The sequence below is a fragment of the Tyto alba genome, unplaced genomic scaffold (genome assembly GCF_018691265.1).
Source record: "Tyto alba isolate M040663 unplaced genomic scaffold, T.alba_DEE_v4.0 Super-Scaffold_23, whole genome shotgun sequence".
Lineage (NCBI taxonomy): Eukaryota > Metazoa > Chordata > Aves > Strigiformes > Tytonidae > Tyto > Tyto alba.
In genome coordinates, this window is record NW_024881297.1 from 29,447,187 (window position 1) to 29,464,468 (window position 17,282).

General features: G+C 46.2%; 1 protein-coding gene across 1 annotated transcript; it reads right to left on the reverse strand.

Moving 5' to 3' along the window:
- Positions 1 to 6,659: 6,659 nt before the first annotated feature.
- On the reverse strand, positions 6,660 to 9,696 carry HOXC9 (homeobox C9). The gene is made up of 2 exons (XM_042797092.1): positions 9,110 to 9,696; positions 6,660 to 7,101 (listed from the first exon to the last, which is right to left on the reverse strand). Exons 1-2 carry the CDS (start codon positions 9,669 to 9,671, stop codon positions 6,857 to 6,859), a joined length of 807 nt encoding a protein of 268 aa, XP_042653026.1. The 5' UTR covers positions 9,672 to 9,696; the 3' UTR covers positions 6,660 to 6,856.
- Between the last annotated feature and the right edge of the window lie 7,586 nt (positions 9,697 to 17,282).

The window sequence follows — 17,282 nt, forward strand, 5'->3', positions numbered from 1 at the left end:
CACAACCCTCCGGAGAGGGGGGGCACCCACACCTAATGAGTGGAGGAGGGTGAAGGTGCGCATTAATATCCAACCCCCCCCCTTTTTTTTTTTTTTTTTTTTCCCAGCAGCAGCCTCTTCACTGATGGCAGCAAATACATGCGCTGGGAGGTCAGCCTAGGTAACCTCAACAGGTAAAGGGAGCCCAAGCAGCCCCCCCTTGCCCTCCCCATCACCTCCCCCCTCCAGAAAAATTCGGGGTGAAGCTTATTCTAGTGCTCAGCATCGCCCCCCCTCCCCTCCCCTGGGCTCACCCGTTTACCAGGGAGGATGGTGGGGGTGCCCCTGGTGTTGTTGTTGTTGTTGTTGTTGTCATTGTGTTGGGGTCCGGGGGGGCTGCGAGGGTGGGCTTGCTCCCACCTAGAGGGGGGCAGAAAAGGGAGGGGGGTTCTGCTGGGGTTGGAGTGCTGAGCCCAGATTTCCTTTTATTTTATTTTCCTTGGTTTTGTTTTTTTTTTTTTGTTTTCTTTTTCCTTTTGTTCCTTTTTTTGCCTTTTTTTTTCTGGGGGGTGTGTGTGTGTTGTTGTTATTGTGGTGATGGTGGTTGGAAGATTGGAATCAAACAAGCAAACAAAAGCAAAACGGGAGCGAGCGGGCGAGGGAAGCGTCTCCGTATTGATTGGCTGCTTCTTGCTGTCCTTCTTTAAAGAAAATAAAGGCAGAAAATTATGGGGAGTTATTTATTATTTTTTTTTTCCCCCCTTGCTTCCTTTCAAACCAACCACTGAAAATCCACGGCTGGAAATAACAGGGAAGCTTCCTTCCAAGGGAATAAAGTAGACCATTGCTTAAAGAGAGCTACTTTGGACGAAAGAGAGGCAAAGTGAGACAGAAAGTATGTACTCCCCTTTGTGCATGCCTGTAAAAAATAACCATCGACCTTTTTCTTTTTTATTATTATTTTTTTATTGTTGTTTCGCTATTCAACATAGCGATTTTCCCCGTCTTTTCCCATTGCAAGTGGTATTTGTGCCCCTCGCCCCCACTTTTTTGCACCGTAAGTGACCACTCACTGCAACCTTTCACTTCGGACACTTCATTTTTACGACTGCATGAAGGAACTCCGCTCATTAAAAAATCACATCAAATCACCAGGATTCGTGTTAATTTTTCGAGGGGGGTGGGGTGGGTGGGGTGGAGGGAGGAGGACACACTTCGCAAATCAGTATTTTCTGTAGAGCCGCAAAAAATGTCAAGCTCACTAAAATGACAGTGTGTTATAAACAGTCCCCGTGTTTTCCCAAAAAGTCTACAGACCTTCAAAGCTTTCCCTCATGTTCTTCCACCATAAAAAAAAAAAAAAAAAAAAAAAAAGGCAGCCTAATTATTTTCAGAAGAGACCTGGGTGACTCTGACCGATTTCAAGTGTGGAGGGAGAAAAATCCCATCTCAGCTGCACTCGCCAAGCTGTTTTGAGGTGTGTTTTTCTGCCCAGTAAAGGTCACATTCTCAATTTTTTTGAGGCATGGGTTGACTCAAACCTCTGGTGAGGTTGAAACTGTACTTTTTTTTTTTTTTTTTTTTTTTTTAAACACCTTCCCAAGCAGAGGAAAAGACCCAGTAGCCACCCAGTCCACCTTTATTAGATTTTCTTAAATCGAGGGTATGTTTCCATTTACAAAGGCTACATGTGGTGGGGTTTTCCTCCCCGTAATCAGACAATGAACTGTGCAGGAGAACAGTGATTTTTTTTCCATCACCTATTGTGAAAATATTTTTAAAAATCAAGCTACGTTTGCTGTGAAGAAATAGTCTCCATACCCGAATAATCTCAAGGGCGGCACGATGACCATATTCATTTTTACAGAACTCATCCACCTCATCCCCCCTTCCCCAGATTGCCCCTTTCCTAGGGAACTCCCCCCCCTCCAAAAAAAATGAAGAAAAGAGCAGCTAGGGAAAGAGGCTCCTTAATTAACAGCTAATAGTCGAGGTGACCATTTTCCTCCTCTAATCAATAGCATTTCTATTTTTAAAATCCCAATGCCTGCCCATGCAATAAAAGCAGCCGTGCAAATTAAAGTGAAAAAAAAAAAAAAAAATTAAAGTTGTCAGATCTGAGCAGTTCGGGCTGGGATTGAGAAGAGCTGCTGCATTTTTCCAACCCTTATCCCTGGCTGCAGGAAGCAAAGGTGCAGCGAGTTTTTCCGAATCCTACCTTAGGCTGGGAAAGAAATGTTTGCTGTGAAAGAAAGGACCCCCCACCCCCTTCCAGATTTCATGAAATAAGATATATGCAATTGCCTGCTTCTTTTTAAGGAAAAAAATCTTGACATTTACTGTCTGGGGAAAGTGCTGCTCTTTGTCTTTACTGTTTTGGCCGTGTTTAGATGTGGGGGTGGGGGGGTGATGTGTCTTGCGGGTGCATGTGCTTGAATGTAGCTTTATCGGTGTGGCTGTATTGTACTTTTAGGTGTTTCATTGTACCCTCCCGGAGTTTATTTTGTGTTCCCCCCCCGCCCTTTGCCCTGACCTTCACTGAAAAATGTCATTCCCTCCTTCCCCACCCCAAAATGAGGAGGCTTTGGGGAGATACGTGACGTGCGTAAATAAAGAGGGGAGGGGGGCGGGGGGGGGGGGGGGGGGGGGGAGAAGCAGGTCTAAACCCACAACAAAATAGGCAATTTCTCTGTGCAAGCATTTTTATGAGCTCCCCGCGCCGTCAGCTGTCAGCCCTGAGCGCCTCTCCGCGCTCCCCACAAAAAAAAAAAAAAAAAAAAAAAGAAAAAAAAAAGAAAAAAAAAGAAAAAAAAGCGCTCTTTATGGGGGTTTTCAGCACGGTGCGGGGCGGGGGGTTGGGGGGGGTGAAGTCAGGCAGCTCCTCGCTTCCCCCCCTGCCCCTCACTCCTTTCCATCCCCGGGCGCGGAGCCGTTCCGCGGGTGCGGGGGAGCCGCGGGCGCGGGGCGCTCCCCGCCGCGCGCAGCCCCGCGCTAACATTGGGCAACAGCGCCATCTCGCGGCCGCGCAGGGGCTCAGCGCCGCGGGCGCGGAGTGGGGGGGGAACGCGGATTACCGGGCGGCGCGTTACACCCGATAATCCCTTACCGGTCCCTCGGGGGTGGGGGGGACCCCCCAGCAGCGCAGCGCGGTGCGGCCGCCCCCCTGTAAAGAGTCAAGCGCGGGCACGATTTGGGGAAAAAGCCATTTCCCCCACCCACCCCTTTTTTTTTTTTTTTTCCTTATTTCCCTCTTTTCTCACCCATAAAAATAACAAAAAAAAAAAAAAAAAAAGGCAAAAAGCAGCACACACACGCAGGACCAAACCAACCCACCAGCTGTGCCACCCCTCCTCCCCTTCCCCCCCCTCCCCGCTTTTATCAGTTTTGGCTTCGAGTTGGGGTTGGATTTTCTTCTTTTTTTTTTTTTTTTTTTTTTCAAATCTCCCCTCCTCCGAGGGGGGTCTGTTGTTTGTAGCTTGTAGACAAAACATTCCAATAATCCGGTTTCAAAGAGAAGAGCACCCACCTTATTTAAACCATAAAGCAATTAAAGCCAGACGTCTAGCCAGATCTAGGGTCCTGTTTTGTTCGCTCCTATTCAGCCCCGCATAGCAGGGAGACAAACAGAGTTGTAAAAGTGGCATTTTTTTGGCTGCGGAAATGTACCTATGGACAGCTGGAGGGTCCTGTCGGTTTTGTGTGCCTTACAAAAGGGCAGATTTGAAACCAGGCACACACACCCCACACACGCACCAGACAACCCCCCCCCCCCCCCCAAACCTCATATACATGCCTATAGATTTTTTTTTTTTTTTTTTTTCCCTCCCCGAGAGCTATAAGCGCATCTCTCCTCGGGCAGAAATGCATGTGCATGTTCACAAGCGCCGGCACACAATAGCTGTATCAGTATGCGTCTGCACACACGCGCCATATGTCAAATAATGCCGAAATTGGAGCATTTTGATACATTAATCCGGGAAAAGGCTGGCCACAGGGTGTGCTGCTGGGTGCAAGCCGCATTTCTTTTCTTTTTTAAAATTATTATTATTTATTTTGAGCCACACTGGGATGGTTTTGTTGTTTTTTGGGGGTTTGGTTTTTTTTTTTGTTTTTGTTTTTTGTTTTTTTTCCCTCCGCTGGCTGCGGTGGCGGAGAAATTCAATGGCTGAGCCGCACCAGCGCAGCCTCCCAGCAGGGCCAAATGGCATTTTATAACTGGTGTAACCCTTCACCGGGGGACTCGGCGGCGGAGGGGGGGGGGGGGGTGTGGGGTGTGGGAAGTGGGGGGGGTGTGGGTTGAGGATACCGGGGGCCTTGCACATGAACTAAAACTGCGGCAGGATTTTAACCCAACCCAACCCACCACCAACAAAAGAAAGCCCCAACCAGCAGCTCGGTGCAGACAAAGGGGCATCTCCTGCGCTGCCCGCCGGCTCGAACGAGGGGTCTGGCCGGGGAGGGAGAGGGGCTGGGAGGGGGGAGAGGGGCTGGGGAGGGAGGGGGGGGGCGCTGGGGAGGGAGGGAAGGGGGGGGCAGGGGGAGGGAGCAGGCTGTGGTCGCACTGGAAATGAGATCCGCTTGAATGAAAGGGGGGCCAAAATGAACTTCCATACATCATGTCTTTTCAACATCGCTAAACGCTCCTGACAAGCCCCTCCAGAGAGCCGGGTCCGAAACTGCCTCCAAAGTCCTGTCCAAATGATGATGGGGAATTTTTTTTATTATTTTTTTTTCCCCCTCTTAATAATGATAAAACGGGGATGATTTCTCCCCTCTCGCGAAGAGGACGTGGGCGAGCCGCTTCCCGACCCTGCAGGACTTTATCTGAGGCGGGATGAACGCAGTGAGAGAAGCAGATGGAAGGAAAATAATAATAATAATAGTTTTTTAAAAAATGACATGACTTAGGTGGAAAGATTTCCCCCTTCTTTTTTTTTTTTTTTTTTTTTTTTTTGGTCCATAAATCTTTCTCTTTGCTATAATGTTTTCTAACCTGACCATTTCATTGCACTCGTTAAGGTTTTTCCAAACAGACCTAGCACAAAACTGGGATTGTAAAAGGGCTTTTTAGCTTCCCCTGCTCCAGGGATGTCTCCGCTGATAGACCGCGGTGCGCCTGTCCCCCTCCGGTGACAAAAATAGACCCCGGTTTAAAAGCGAGGACACAAATCAGGGGAAGGAAAAGAAACCTCCAAATGCTTCAGCAAGAAATATTAAAGAGCAATATTTTATGAGATCAGCAGAAGTAATCGCTTCCAGATTTTTTTATTTCGGAGGAACCGGGACGAGGGCGACAAACGTATCTTGCTCGCCTGATCTGGTTTTGATTAGAAAGATTAAAACGTTGCTCCACTCATTTCATTAAAGAAAGGGACCTATAACAAGTTTTTATGATTAAACATCCCTCGCTGCTCATTTTTTATACAATCTCCTGCCTCTTGTTTCTCATTCAGCAGCCTGGAAAGCGCCCAGAGAAGGAGCCATTGATAAATCCCGGCTCCAGGCGCCGTGGGCAGCGTGTTTTCTCGCCTCTGCACAAGCCACGGCAGCACCAGCCCCATCTCGCCCTGGCAGGACGGGGGGGGGTTGACCTTTCCGCAGCCAACAACCCTTTTTTTAAAAAAAAAAAAAAAAAATCTTCCCCTGTGTAGGGCGAAGGGGGGTGTGTGGTGTGTCTGCTTTTCTACTTTTTTTTTTTTTTTTTTTTCGCCTTTTAGCCCGAAAATTTGCAGGCTGCCGCATCGCCACCAATTTATTTCTTTATTCCCCTGGTCTTTCTTTCCCTCCAGCCCCTTTCCACCCCAGACATTTCTTTTTTTTTTTTTTTTTTTTTTTTCCCTTCTCCTGAGCTGTCTTGTGAGAAGCAGCACTTCCAGCAACCCTTCAAGTTTTGGCAACCCATCGATAAGGCAGAAGCAACCCCTGAGTGGATGGCAGGGAGCGGATGCCTTTGCCAGCTCCTCTATTCCCAGCATCCATATTTAGTCTTTTTACATATCCTTCGATTGCCTGGGGTCATAAATTAGTACAATTAATTATCCCAATCTAAAAATTGATGGCACATATAACCCTTACCTCAGCGCCTTTTTATTATGGTACTCTGAGATAGAAAAGTGCGGGGGAAGGAAGCAGAAATCTCCGCTCTCCTCCGGCCGCGGGGGATGCGCGGGGCCGCCCCGCCGAGGCACCGGCACCGGCACCGGCCAAGCCCCGGGGCGGCCCCTCTGCAAAGGGCTTGAAATAAAAAGACACCTACATACTGATTTTTTTCTTTTTTTTTTTCTTTTTTTTTTTTTTTTTTTCCCGTGACGTTAGGTATATTTACATAGAGCTGCTCTACAATAGCGAACATAACAATATTACAGAACGGTTCTGAGACGAGAATAAAATACACAAATAAGTACAGCAGAAACGTTCAACACCATGACAGAACATCATTGAGCCATATTCCCTTCAGTCTTTTTTTTTTTTTTTCTCTTTTTCCTCTCTTTTGTACAAAATATTCACTCACGAGCTCGCGGAATTAAAAAATAAAAATACTGGATAAGTTTAATTTATGAAATAAAATACTAAAAAAAAAAAAAATTCAAGTACTTCTTGTGTTTGTTTTCTGAGGAGGACAAAACAAAAAACGAGGAAGAAAGGAAGAGAAAACAAACCCCCCAAACATCTTTCTTTTATTTAGTTGCATTTTAGAAAAGACTCGTGTCCCAAAACGCTTGCTGTGTTTGCCTATAATGCTAAACATTCATCCACACATTCAAAGTCAGAAACATTTCAAGCCCCCAAAACAGCCTCTTTTTTCTTTTTTTTTTTTTTCTTTTTTTTTTTTTTTTTCTCTCCACCCTCGTTTCTCATTGACTGGACTTTGCCAACTTTATTGCTGTTCTTTATCGGTTTTTTCTTTATTCATTTTCTTCATTTTCATTCGCCTGTTCTGAAACCAGATTTTGACTTGGCGTTCAGTGAGATTAAGGACTCTGGCTACTTCGTACCTCCGGTCCCGTGTAAGGTACATATTGAATAAAAACTCTTTTTCCAGTTCCAGGGTCTGATACTTTGTGTAAGGACATCTTTTCTTCCTCGTGGAGCGCGCATGAATCCAATTTGCGACGGGATTGTCTGAGAAAGAAGATTTTTATATTTTTGGGGGGGAAAAAAAATCAATGTATACAGCTGGCCTTTCTTCCCTCCCCCCCTCCACGCCCTGTTGTATCTATAGAAAGAAACCTGTTTAATTAGCAGATCTTACCTAAATATTTTAAGTGACCTTCAGAAGAGTTTAATCTGTTTATTTTGGAGGGGTCATTTCCTTTTCTTTTGCTGCTGTTCTCACATAAAAGTTTCAGTAAATAAAACTGTAGCAATGGGTTTAAAATAATAATTATCCACATGACTGCTACTAGCAGTAATCTAAGAACATAGTCATAAAAAGTCAAAATTCCCACCATTTCATAGGCCCATAAACTCTTTTTACAACCTCAGCTCTCCAATACTTTCCCTAGAAGCTTTCACAGACCTGGAAAGCCGAGTTTGTTTTTTTAATATCTTAAGGATGACACGCAAGATGCCCCACTGGCTCTCAGAAATTGGCTTTTCTTTTTTTTTTTTTTGTCTCTCCCCCCCTTAGCCTAAAGGACCTTCCAGGCTGCTGCCAGGGGAGCAAACCCATCTCTCCCTTCCTTGGGAGAAGTTTTTTCCCCCTCTGCTCGTTTTAGACAGCTGCCTGCCAGCAAAGGGAGACTTTCACCCCCTGATTCCTCGACTTATTTTTATCACGAGGGTGCCTGGCACCAGCCCGCCTGTCATAAATAGAGGTGTGAGCGCCTTTCCTGATAGAGAGCGAGATACCGAGGCACCAAGGTGCTCTTATCTGCTGTCACCCCGCTTTAGCGCTCGGAAATCCCCCCACATCTTAGGCCGGGAGAAAGGGGGGGGGTCTCCCCAAACACAGGGCACGGCCGAGGGGGCGAGGGGGGTGCGGTACCCGGGTGGGTGCACCCGCAGCATCCCCCCTGCATCCCCCGCGGATGCTGAGCATCTCTCCGGGAGGGGTTGGCGAGGAGGGGTTGGGTTGGGTGAGTTTGGGGTTGGTTTTTTTTGTTTTTTTTGGTTTTTTTTTTAAACCAAACCAAACCAAATAATAATCGTGGGAGCTGAGCTCCTGCCTGCATCCCCCAGGAGCTGGTCCCCCTCTGCAGAGCTGGGGTCCCACTCCCCGCGCTGCAGGCTGGAGCTGAGGGTGGTGGTGGCGGGTACCTGACTCCTGTCCCTACAATGTCCAAGGTTTCCTGATGGCTGAGTTGGGGGGGTTTTAAGTTTCTCCCTCCCCCCCTCCCTCCCCTCACTTGGGCTGCAGAAGATGTTTCTTCAAGTGTATGGTCCAATGTCCTGCGCTCGCTGCCTTTTGCCCCCAGCTACCTCCACACACGTAGTTTATGCCTTTACAATTCCAATTTTCCTCCTTACTTCTCCCCTGCACACCCACCCACCCCCGGCCCCCTGTCCAGGGCACCCACCTTTTCATTTATTCCCACATGTTGGAGCATTTTATGAATAATTGCACCGGTGGAGCTTTTATTGATTTTTAAAATAGATAAAGAGACACCTCTGCATCTATCCAGAGATATTCCTTTCCCCTCCCCCCAAAAAACCACATCAATACGTTCACTTCCAGCCAGCTACAACTCTTCCTTGTTCTTTGAAAGTCGAAATATTTGAAAGCAAAGAGGCTTCTCCCTCTGCCTACCCCCCTCTCGCTCCCTCTCACACACGCACTCTCCTTCTCTATTTTTTTTTTTATTATTATTATTATTTCTTTTTTAATTCCCCCCGGTGAAAGGTGATGAATATTTGATCAAAGCAGCCAACAGCCCCCCCCCACACGCCCCTTGCACAAAAAAAAAAAAAAAAAAAAAGAAACAAAAACAAAACCAAAAACTAAAGAGCCCAAAACAAAGTACAGATATTTGCTCTCCGGCTCTGCTAGGCGGACTCGCTCAAACCCCCAGATCTTCCTGCGTATCTGGAGTTTTAGGGTCGGGCTCTCTAAGGTAATTTCATTTTATTGAGTAGGGTCCTGGAAGCCGTAATGCCTCCCCGGTCGTAAACAAGAATGACTTCGACTTACTAGGGTCTAATTCGTGCTTTTCTTCTTTGTGTTTGCTGGAAGCGATGGCTTCGGACTCCGGGGAAGGAATTGTCTGCGCTGCTCTGTCTCTCAGCTCCCCCGGAGCCGCGTACATGTAGTCCGCGTAGCCGCGGCCGTCGGCGGGGCCGCACTCCCCCCGCCGCCCGGGGAAGGCGTCGGGCTTGAGGCCGTAGGGGCGAGCACCGGGGGCGAAGGCCGGGAAGGAGACGGCCCCGGCGAGGGGCTCCAGCCAAGTCCGCATGTACCTGGGCTCGGCCCCCACGGGTGCCTGGGGAGCGTAGGGGTGGTAGCCCACGGAGGATTGGGAGTGGACGGGAGCCCAGGAGGTGGTAAAAACGGCCGGCTTGGGGGCGAAACTGCAGGACGGAAAGTCGGCACAGTCCGGGACTAATCCTGACGGTCGGGCAGCAGCCGGGTGGGAGGCAGAGCTGGGGAACCTGGAGGCCAAGAGCTCTTCGTTCTCGTGGCTTATCAAGGAGTCAACATAGTAGTTGCTTATGGGGCCAGAAGCCGACATGGTTCCCCCCTCTTTTACATTCATAAGATTATTGTATGAACTGTATGTGTACTTTTTATCTTCTCATAGAACAATCAGGGCAGGTAATTATTTTTTCAGCCTTTCCCAGTGTGCCATTGGCTGCCCGCCCTCACGTGATTGTATTTACCCAAAAATATAGCGTGGATCAATCCGCAGGTCTTTTTTTTTTTTTTTTTCTGTCTTTTTTTTTTTTTTTTTTTTTTTCCCTTCTTTCCTCCCAATAACGCGACCCGGCTTTTCCTAAAACTGATGGAAATGGGGCGGAGATGGGGAGGAGGGAGGCTCGGCCGGTCCTCAGCCGGGGGATGCTCTGCCCGCGGGCTGGGGGGGAGATTTGCCCTGGTGCTGAGGAAGGTGGAAGGTAATTGTGGAAGGTAGTCCAGGAACTATTTCTTGACGTAATTTGTCTCTGTCCTTTGCTTCTGCAGCTTCTAGCCTCTAATGGATACATTAAATTGAATATCGGTGGGAAGGGGAGAGGGGAGAAGTGCGGTGGAGGTGGGCTCCCCACTTGGAGAAAGGAGCTGGGGGGGGGGGGAGAAGCTTTTAGCCTAAAAGCAAAGGGGGCTTTTGTCATCTTTTGCAGCGCTGTCTCATCGTCAGGCTGCTCAGCAGCTGAGAAATCTGTGGGGCACAGGCACATCTAGTTCTGCTTTAGGAAATAAGTGTCTTCAGGAGGAAAAAAAATATATATATAGTATGAGGAGCATCTTTGAAAAGAGGAGGGGGAAATAATAATACCATCAGCCCCCCCCCGAAAAAAAAAAAAAAAAAAAAAAAAAAGAAAGACTGAGCTTTTGCAGTGAAAGGCTGCATTATTCGGCAAGTAGTCGTGGATGTTTTTATGTCCTTCAATAAAATTTTTACGAGGATCATTTGATTGTTCATAAATGTGTCGTTCATTAAATAAAACCGTAGGACTGAGTTTCAGCTATATAGCTGAGGATGAGAGAGCTTTTGCGTATCAGGAGGAAGCAACAATGTGTGTTGGGCACATGATTGTTTTTCTTTTTTTTTCTTTTTATTTTTTTTTGTTAACGCCTGGAAACTTTTCTTATTGCACCAAATCGATTGAAGAAGTTGGGAGCGTTAAAAAATCCGTGATAGCCTGCCTGCATTTTGAGAGAATAACCTTTCCTTTGTAAGGAAAGACAGGTAGGTAAATAGCTCACGCCCATTGGAGTCTGGAAGAAGGGAGTTAGGCGATTTCTCTGGAAGAAAAAAAAAAAAAAAAAAAAAAAGAAAAAAAGATACCTAACCAAAAATAACCTCTCATGATTTTTTTTTTAGAAACAGAATCCCCCCAAAATATGGATTGTCTGGGCTCTCCAGGGCTCTCCATCACCTCGGGGTTTCTAGGGCTGGGGGGGGTACATGGAGGGAAATGGTAAAAATGTGCAAGAAGGAGGCAAAGTGTGGGCTCAGGAAGGGCTGGGGGTTCCTCCCTGGGAGAGGCAGGCGGGGGGTGGGCAGGGTGTCTCCAGTGAGGCACCAGTCACCAGTGACAGGCGTCCTGTCCAGGCTGTGCAGTCCCACGGAGCGACACGCCAGAAGCCTCTGCAATTATTATTATGATTATTTTTCCCCTCAGTAAGTTGCATGGGAAATGCGAGCAGGAGGAGGAAAGAGGTTAAAGCAGATTCAGGGATAAAGAGGCAAGAAGGAGTGATGCTGCCAGGAGAAACACCCCCCCCAGCCCCTCCAAACTTACCCCTCAGCTGAGCCAGGATAAAATCCTGCACCTCAATTCACAGGGCTCGAGCAGAAAATAAATAAATAAATAAAATAATGCACCAGGCTGCCCTTGCTGCTGCTGGAAATAGGATTTCCCTCTCGAAAACTAGGGAAGGCTTTAAAATCAAAATATGACGGGAGGTGTTTGTCAAGGGACTCCGGATTCTCCAAATTCGAAGAGAAAAGTAATCGACTCGCTCCCCCACAGAATTTATTCCTCATTCCGTTTTAAGTCCCCTGCTTTATGTGAGCCCTTAAAGGGAAATATTCCTGCAGGAGCAGAATGTCTTCTTTGGCCTTTATCGAGACCAATTTATCTGTCAATCAACGGTCTCCAATGACGGTTATTTTTATGTTCGCGAGAAAAAAAAATATATATACTCATCATTCTTTTATCTATTCCCATTTTAAAAATACTCACTCTGCAGGGCTGCTAATGTAGTGGGCTGTGACGTGTGGAGGGGAAAAAGCAGCTTGGCTTTTCTACTTTGGTGGAATATTTTAAAGAGAATCCTTACAAAAGAGGGGCTGTCTGCAGATGTATATGCAGAAGGGGAGAGGGAGAAAGAAAAAAAAGAGGCAGAGAGAGAAGGAGGGAGAGAGAAATTTAAGACTGAGCATGCAGAGGGAGAGAAGCACTGAAAAGCAGAGTCAGTGGGGAGGTTTTCCGGAGGAAAAAAAATAAGAATGTCAAAATATACCACAGACGAACCGCAAAACGAGCAGAAATTACCAAAGCCACGCAGTTATAATAAGTAGCAGCAGTTTTTGTAACCTTAATGCAAGCAGGCAAGGTCACTAAATTAGTCGTGGATGGTGTGTGTTGGTGTTACACAAAGGCAAACATATCTGGCGCAGATTTCTTTTATTTGCACGGAAACCTGCAGCACACGGAACTATTCACTCCCCATATCTTTGTGGGATCTTAAATAAAAAATAAGATAGCGTTTATAACACCAAGCCCTTTCATTCAGGGACTGCTGCTCTCTGAGAATTAAGCAGTACAAAGCAGAGACGGAGACACTTCATCTTAAAGCAAACTAAAGACACGGTTTAAGACTAAAGACACGGCTTAAGACTAAAGACACGGCTTAAGACAACGTTTTCTCTGCTGCGGAATCCCGTAACACGATGTGAGCCCCCATAAAATTTAACACGATGTGAACCCACATAAAATATTGTCCTTTCACGCTTATCTCGACGTGAAACCATCCCCATGGATGAATGCAAAGTTATGTGAATAAAGTCCACTCAGAGTGCAGGGCAAATAAAGCAATATCCTGAAATATTCTTCTTTTCAGTAGCAATGTCCCCAAGCAAATATCCAGACTGGAATTAAAACACGCCTTGCTATTGAATTCAGCAGCTACAAGGTTATCTCGCAGCTTTTATACATGCTCCAGCTAGACTTCTATGCCTCCACAAAATCTTCGGTACTTGTTTAATGGGAGATTACCTCTTCTGAAATGATGGTGAACTATCACATCCCTTCCAGGCAGACTAATATCTTTTCCTCTCACCTCCCCTTTTGAATCTGCAGGGGAAAGAAACTTGATTGCATTGAGCAAAACTAACACTAAGAGTCCACAAACTGTATGAGTATTTATAATATTTTTTTTTTCCTGGCGGAGAAAAAAAAATAGTAATAATTAAAAGAAAAAAAAAAAAAAAAAAAAAAGAACAGAGTCGCAAATGAGGAGGTTACAGAAAACCAAGCCTTTGTCTGACCACTGTCCTGCCCAGTTGACTTCTGACACCTTTTCGGAGCTGAATGCTTCCCATGTTCGCCCTGCTCCCTGCAAGTGCTGTGTGTGCTCAGCCCGAGCTGCATCCCTGCCCTGCCCTGTGCGCGCAGCCAGGCTCTTTCCTCACTTCCAAATCTTTTGGTTTCGCTTTGAGAAATTCTCCCCTGATTGGAAGGAACGGAGACAAAAAAATAACCCTAATAAAAAAAAAAAAAAAAAAAAAAAAGACAGAAGAGGGAGGAAATAAAAAAAAAAAAAAAAAAAGAAAAGAAAAAACAACTATTGGACAGCCTGCCTGCTGAGGTGACACTGCTTTCTTGGGATTTTTCTTGCTTTTTATTTTTTTTTTAAATTATTCTCTCTTTTTTTTTGCAAAAAGTGGTGATAAGGAAAAGCCAGCCTGCGGTCCCCAGGAATTGGGGAGGAGGGGGACATATCCCCCTCTCCCTGCCGCAGCTCCAGGCCCGAGCAGCAGCAGAACCTTCCTCCGGAGCGGGGCTGCGGCTGCTGCCCGCCGGGGCACCCCGAGGCTGGGGCCCGCACCGCGGAACTCCCGCGGGGGCAGCCGCGGAGCCGCATCCCGGCCGGGCCGGGGGCCTGGGGCTGGGCAGACCCCGCGCCCCCACCCCCCTCGACGGGCAGACAAACGGAGCCCCCTCCAGGAATGGGGAGAAAAACAAAACAAAACAAAACAAAAAACAAACCACACAACCCCATCCACATTCCCTCGGTTCAATTAACACTGTCAAGTTCGGATTAAAAAAGAAATCGGCGTTTTCTCGGCTCCTTTGCCCCCCCCCCGGCCCCCCCTGCACACCTCCAGCCCCTGCTTTGGAGGAGCAGGGAAGGGCGGTGCTGGTTTCACATCCCTCCAGAAGCGAAACGAAAGTAACCCTCCAGCCAGCCCCAGCTCCCACTCCCCGCCTGCATCTGCAGCCCTAACCCAGAATAAAGTTCCCTTTTCCCCCCTTTCTTTGTCCCTTTCCATTCCCTTCCTCTTCTCTTTTGCCTGCCCAAGTTCTTTCTTTCTTCCTTTTGTTCCTTCTTCACCCCTCCTTTCCTTTTTTTTAAAAAAAAAAAAAAAAAAAAAAAGAGGGAAAAAAATTGTACACAATAGATCGAATGACTCTAAAGCAGAATCTCTGAAGAGCCTGCAAAATATTTCCTGATCCCCCAGATGCCTCTGTTTATTCCAGGATTGTCTCTTAAAGTAAATAAATATGGGGAAAGATTCATTTCAGGCCAAATACCATCCGTGAATCTTGCAGCAGCGCGACTGCAGGCTCTAGGCTTTGCCTTTCCCCACCCTGCTAAATCCTTCGACTGCTTGGAAATCATATTTATTCAGGCTTCCTTAAAAGTTATCATATAGAAAAAGCTCCCCAGGACAACAATTGACCGCTGGAACTTGCACGCACATCGCTTTCTATCAACGTGAAAACTTCAATCGGAGTCACTATGGGAGTCATAGCTAAGGCAAGGAAAATCAGATTCAGCTTAAAATGACACTGCAGGAGTTTTTTACCTGTTTAAGTGCTTCCCCCCCCCCCCCGCCCCCCCCCTTCTGTTTGTTGCTAAGTATTCCTGTCTCTCCAGTGTTGGAGGTACGGCTAATAGACAATAAATTCCGAGGTGCAATTAAAGCTAAGAACAATTTCTTTAAGTGTGTTGTGGTCTCCTTTTCCAAAATTTCAGGTCTCCACCAGACGAAGCCTAGTGCAGATGTTCACAGAACCCAGCAGCTCGTCCGCAGCAGCCGGGAAGGTGCAAAATTAAAGCTCCTCTCCACGCTGCTCTCCAGGTTAGCTCGGTTTTGGGTGTGATATGTAATGCAGGTCACCAGAAGGGGAAAAAAAAATTCCCAGAGAAGTAAATTAAAAGACGAGCAAGAAAACAAGCCTGAACCCAGAGAGGCGAAGTGTATACTGCCTGAAGAAACATATTTCTATACTTCTCCCTTTACATTTATTATGTTTCTGTCAGACACCCTGTAATTAGCATAGATAACTATAGTTGCAAGCTCCAAGTTGTGTCTGCAAATTCTATTGTTTGGCTGCTCCAGTTGCACACCAGCGAGCTTGAAAGGGAGCACAAGGTGTTAGGAAGAGCCTGGTGCCCTCAAATAAGACAATAACCCCACGAAATGTATAGGGGGAGGCGGAGGGCGGGGGGGGGGGGGGGAGCGGAGGGGCGAAGGGTGCTGCTTTAGGCGATAGATTCCAGCCCAATCTGCACCGTAATATCTCTGGCCTGGTGCAAACGTCTCCTCCAGGAGATCAGCCCAATCTTAAACCTGCCTTTATCTACCACAAATAGGGCTTAAAATAAAGAATATTCAGGCAATATCCCGTCATTTGTCTTAATTCACCCCCTCCTTCCAAGTAGTTATTTGTAAAGGTCATCTGCAGAGCCAATACCTATGTAAATACTCAGTGTCTGAGCCAGACACCCAGACACCTAAAGATAACAACCTTGAGCAGGGACATTTGCTACCATTTACACGATCCCCTCCACCAGCCCCAGTTTGTTTTCCAGCCCTGGAGCGGGTCCGTCTGGTAGGAAAGAGCTGAACCTTCAGGGAACTTTCCCCAAATCCAGACAAGCAGATATCTAGGAGAGCTTTTGCTTTGAGAGGGCGGGGGAAGAAAGCAACACATAATATAGCCCAGTTCTTCCCCTGCTTCAAAAAAAAAGGGAGTTTATCAACGCAACCTCATCTCCCCACAGCCTCCCACTCAACTTCTCCGCCCCACAGCTTTTGCAAAACCGCCCCAAAATCATTCCTGGAAGCAAAGGATAAAGTTCATCCGTAGGCAACGCGTGTACACACACCCAGAGACAGAGGCAAAAGCCTCCAGGTTTTAAAATTACACCTGCTGGGAGAGGAGTATTATACAAAGAGACGCGAGAAAAATTATGCAATCCAGCGTATCGTAAAATCGCTAATATTTTACTCTGATAACAGCATCAGAGAGTGCATGAGCATGAGCAACAAAGCAAACGATATTACGCGAAGAAAGATGAAGGCGAACAGCATGGTGTCTTTTTGACTACCCATGTTTTTACATAAAAAACAGGCACATCTATACAAAATAGTTGAAGCAATAAATTCCCACCGACCTTCTTCCTGATCTAATATCATAATTAAAAAACAGTAGGGGAGATTTTAACTTTTATTGCATTTCTGGAGTTGGGTTGCTAAACATATATTAACTTTAGATTCTTTTCTTTCTCTCCAGGGGGGTGGTCTCTCAGAAATAAAATCAATCTTAATATACACATAATAGATATTGTTTTGTCTTGTACATGCTGTTAGAAGAAAGGGAAAGAAATCTGCAGATAGTTAATACAGAGAAGGCAAACTCATCATACATGTAATGAATCCTTTAAATCATTCAATTATCACAGCACTAATATCAAATAATTATGGTTAAATGTACCAGTAACCAACCTTGTCCCTGTTGAAATATTAATTTACAGTATCGTGAATGCGTTTCTTCATTTTTTTATTATTTTTTTTTCTTCCCTTACCCTTTTTTAAACTCGCTTATTACATTTTCTTTCCAGACTGGTGTATTCAACCTAAAAGGATGATGAAAACAGCCGTACTCCACGCAACATTGCTTTGAACCAAATCAACAACTATTTCGTCTTTTCCACACTTAAAATACAGCATCTTTAACACAACAGGCAAAACAAAGCGAGATGTTTTCAAACCGATGCTTAAAAACACATATTGATTCATCGCGAGTGATTTTATTCTCCTCTGGGTTATAACATTCAGACCAAGCGCAGGAACATTGCTAAATTTTGCAATCGAAATACACTCCTTGTACAGAAACTTTGCCTTGAGGCTCACCAGTAAGAAGTCAAAGCAGGGAAAACCCCCGAAATATCACAATCCAGCAGCAAAGAAGAAAAACACCCCAAAATACACCATTCCCGCCAGATCTGAACCTGCTTTGGGAAAACCTGCTAGCCTGCCGTTTTGCTTACCCAGAAAAGTCCAAATATTCAGAGTTTAAGACTTTATTTCTCCACGCCAACCTGCACCTTTCCACCATAAGACCAACAACCCCCTGGACTCGGGGTTTCTTAGACATCACAACACACAAATATCTGCAAAGCCCTTGCT

Bases quoted from the DNA above. Each gene is read 5' to 3' on its own strand.
- HOXC9 (XM_042797092.1), bottom strand. From the start codon at position 9,671: ATGAATGTAAAAGAGGGGGGAACCATGTCGGCTTCTGGCCCCATAAGC. The intron at 7,102-9,109 runs GTAAGTCGAAGT...CTTCTTTCTCAG, and splicing joins AAAGCACGAATTAGACCCTA to ACAATCCCGTCGCAAATTGG.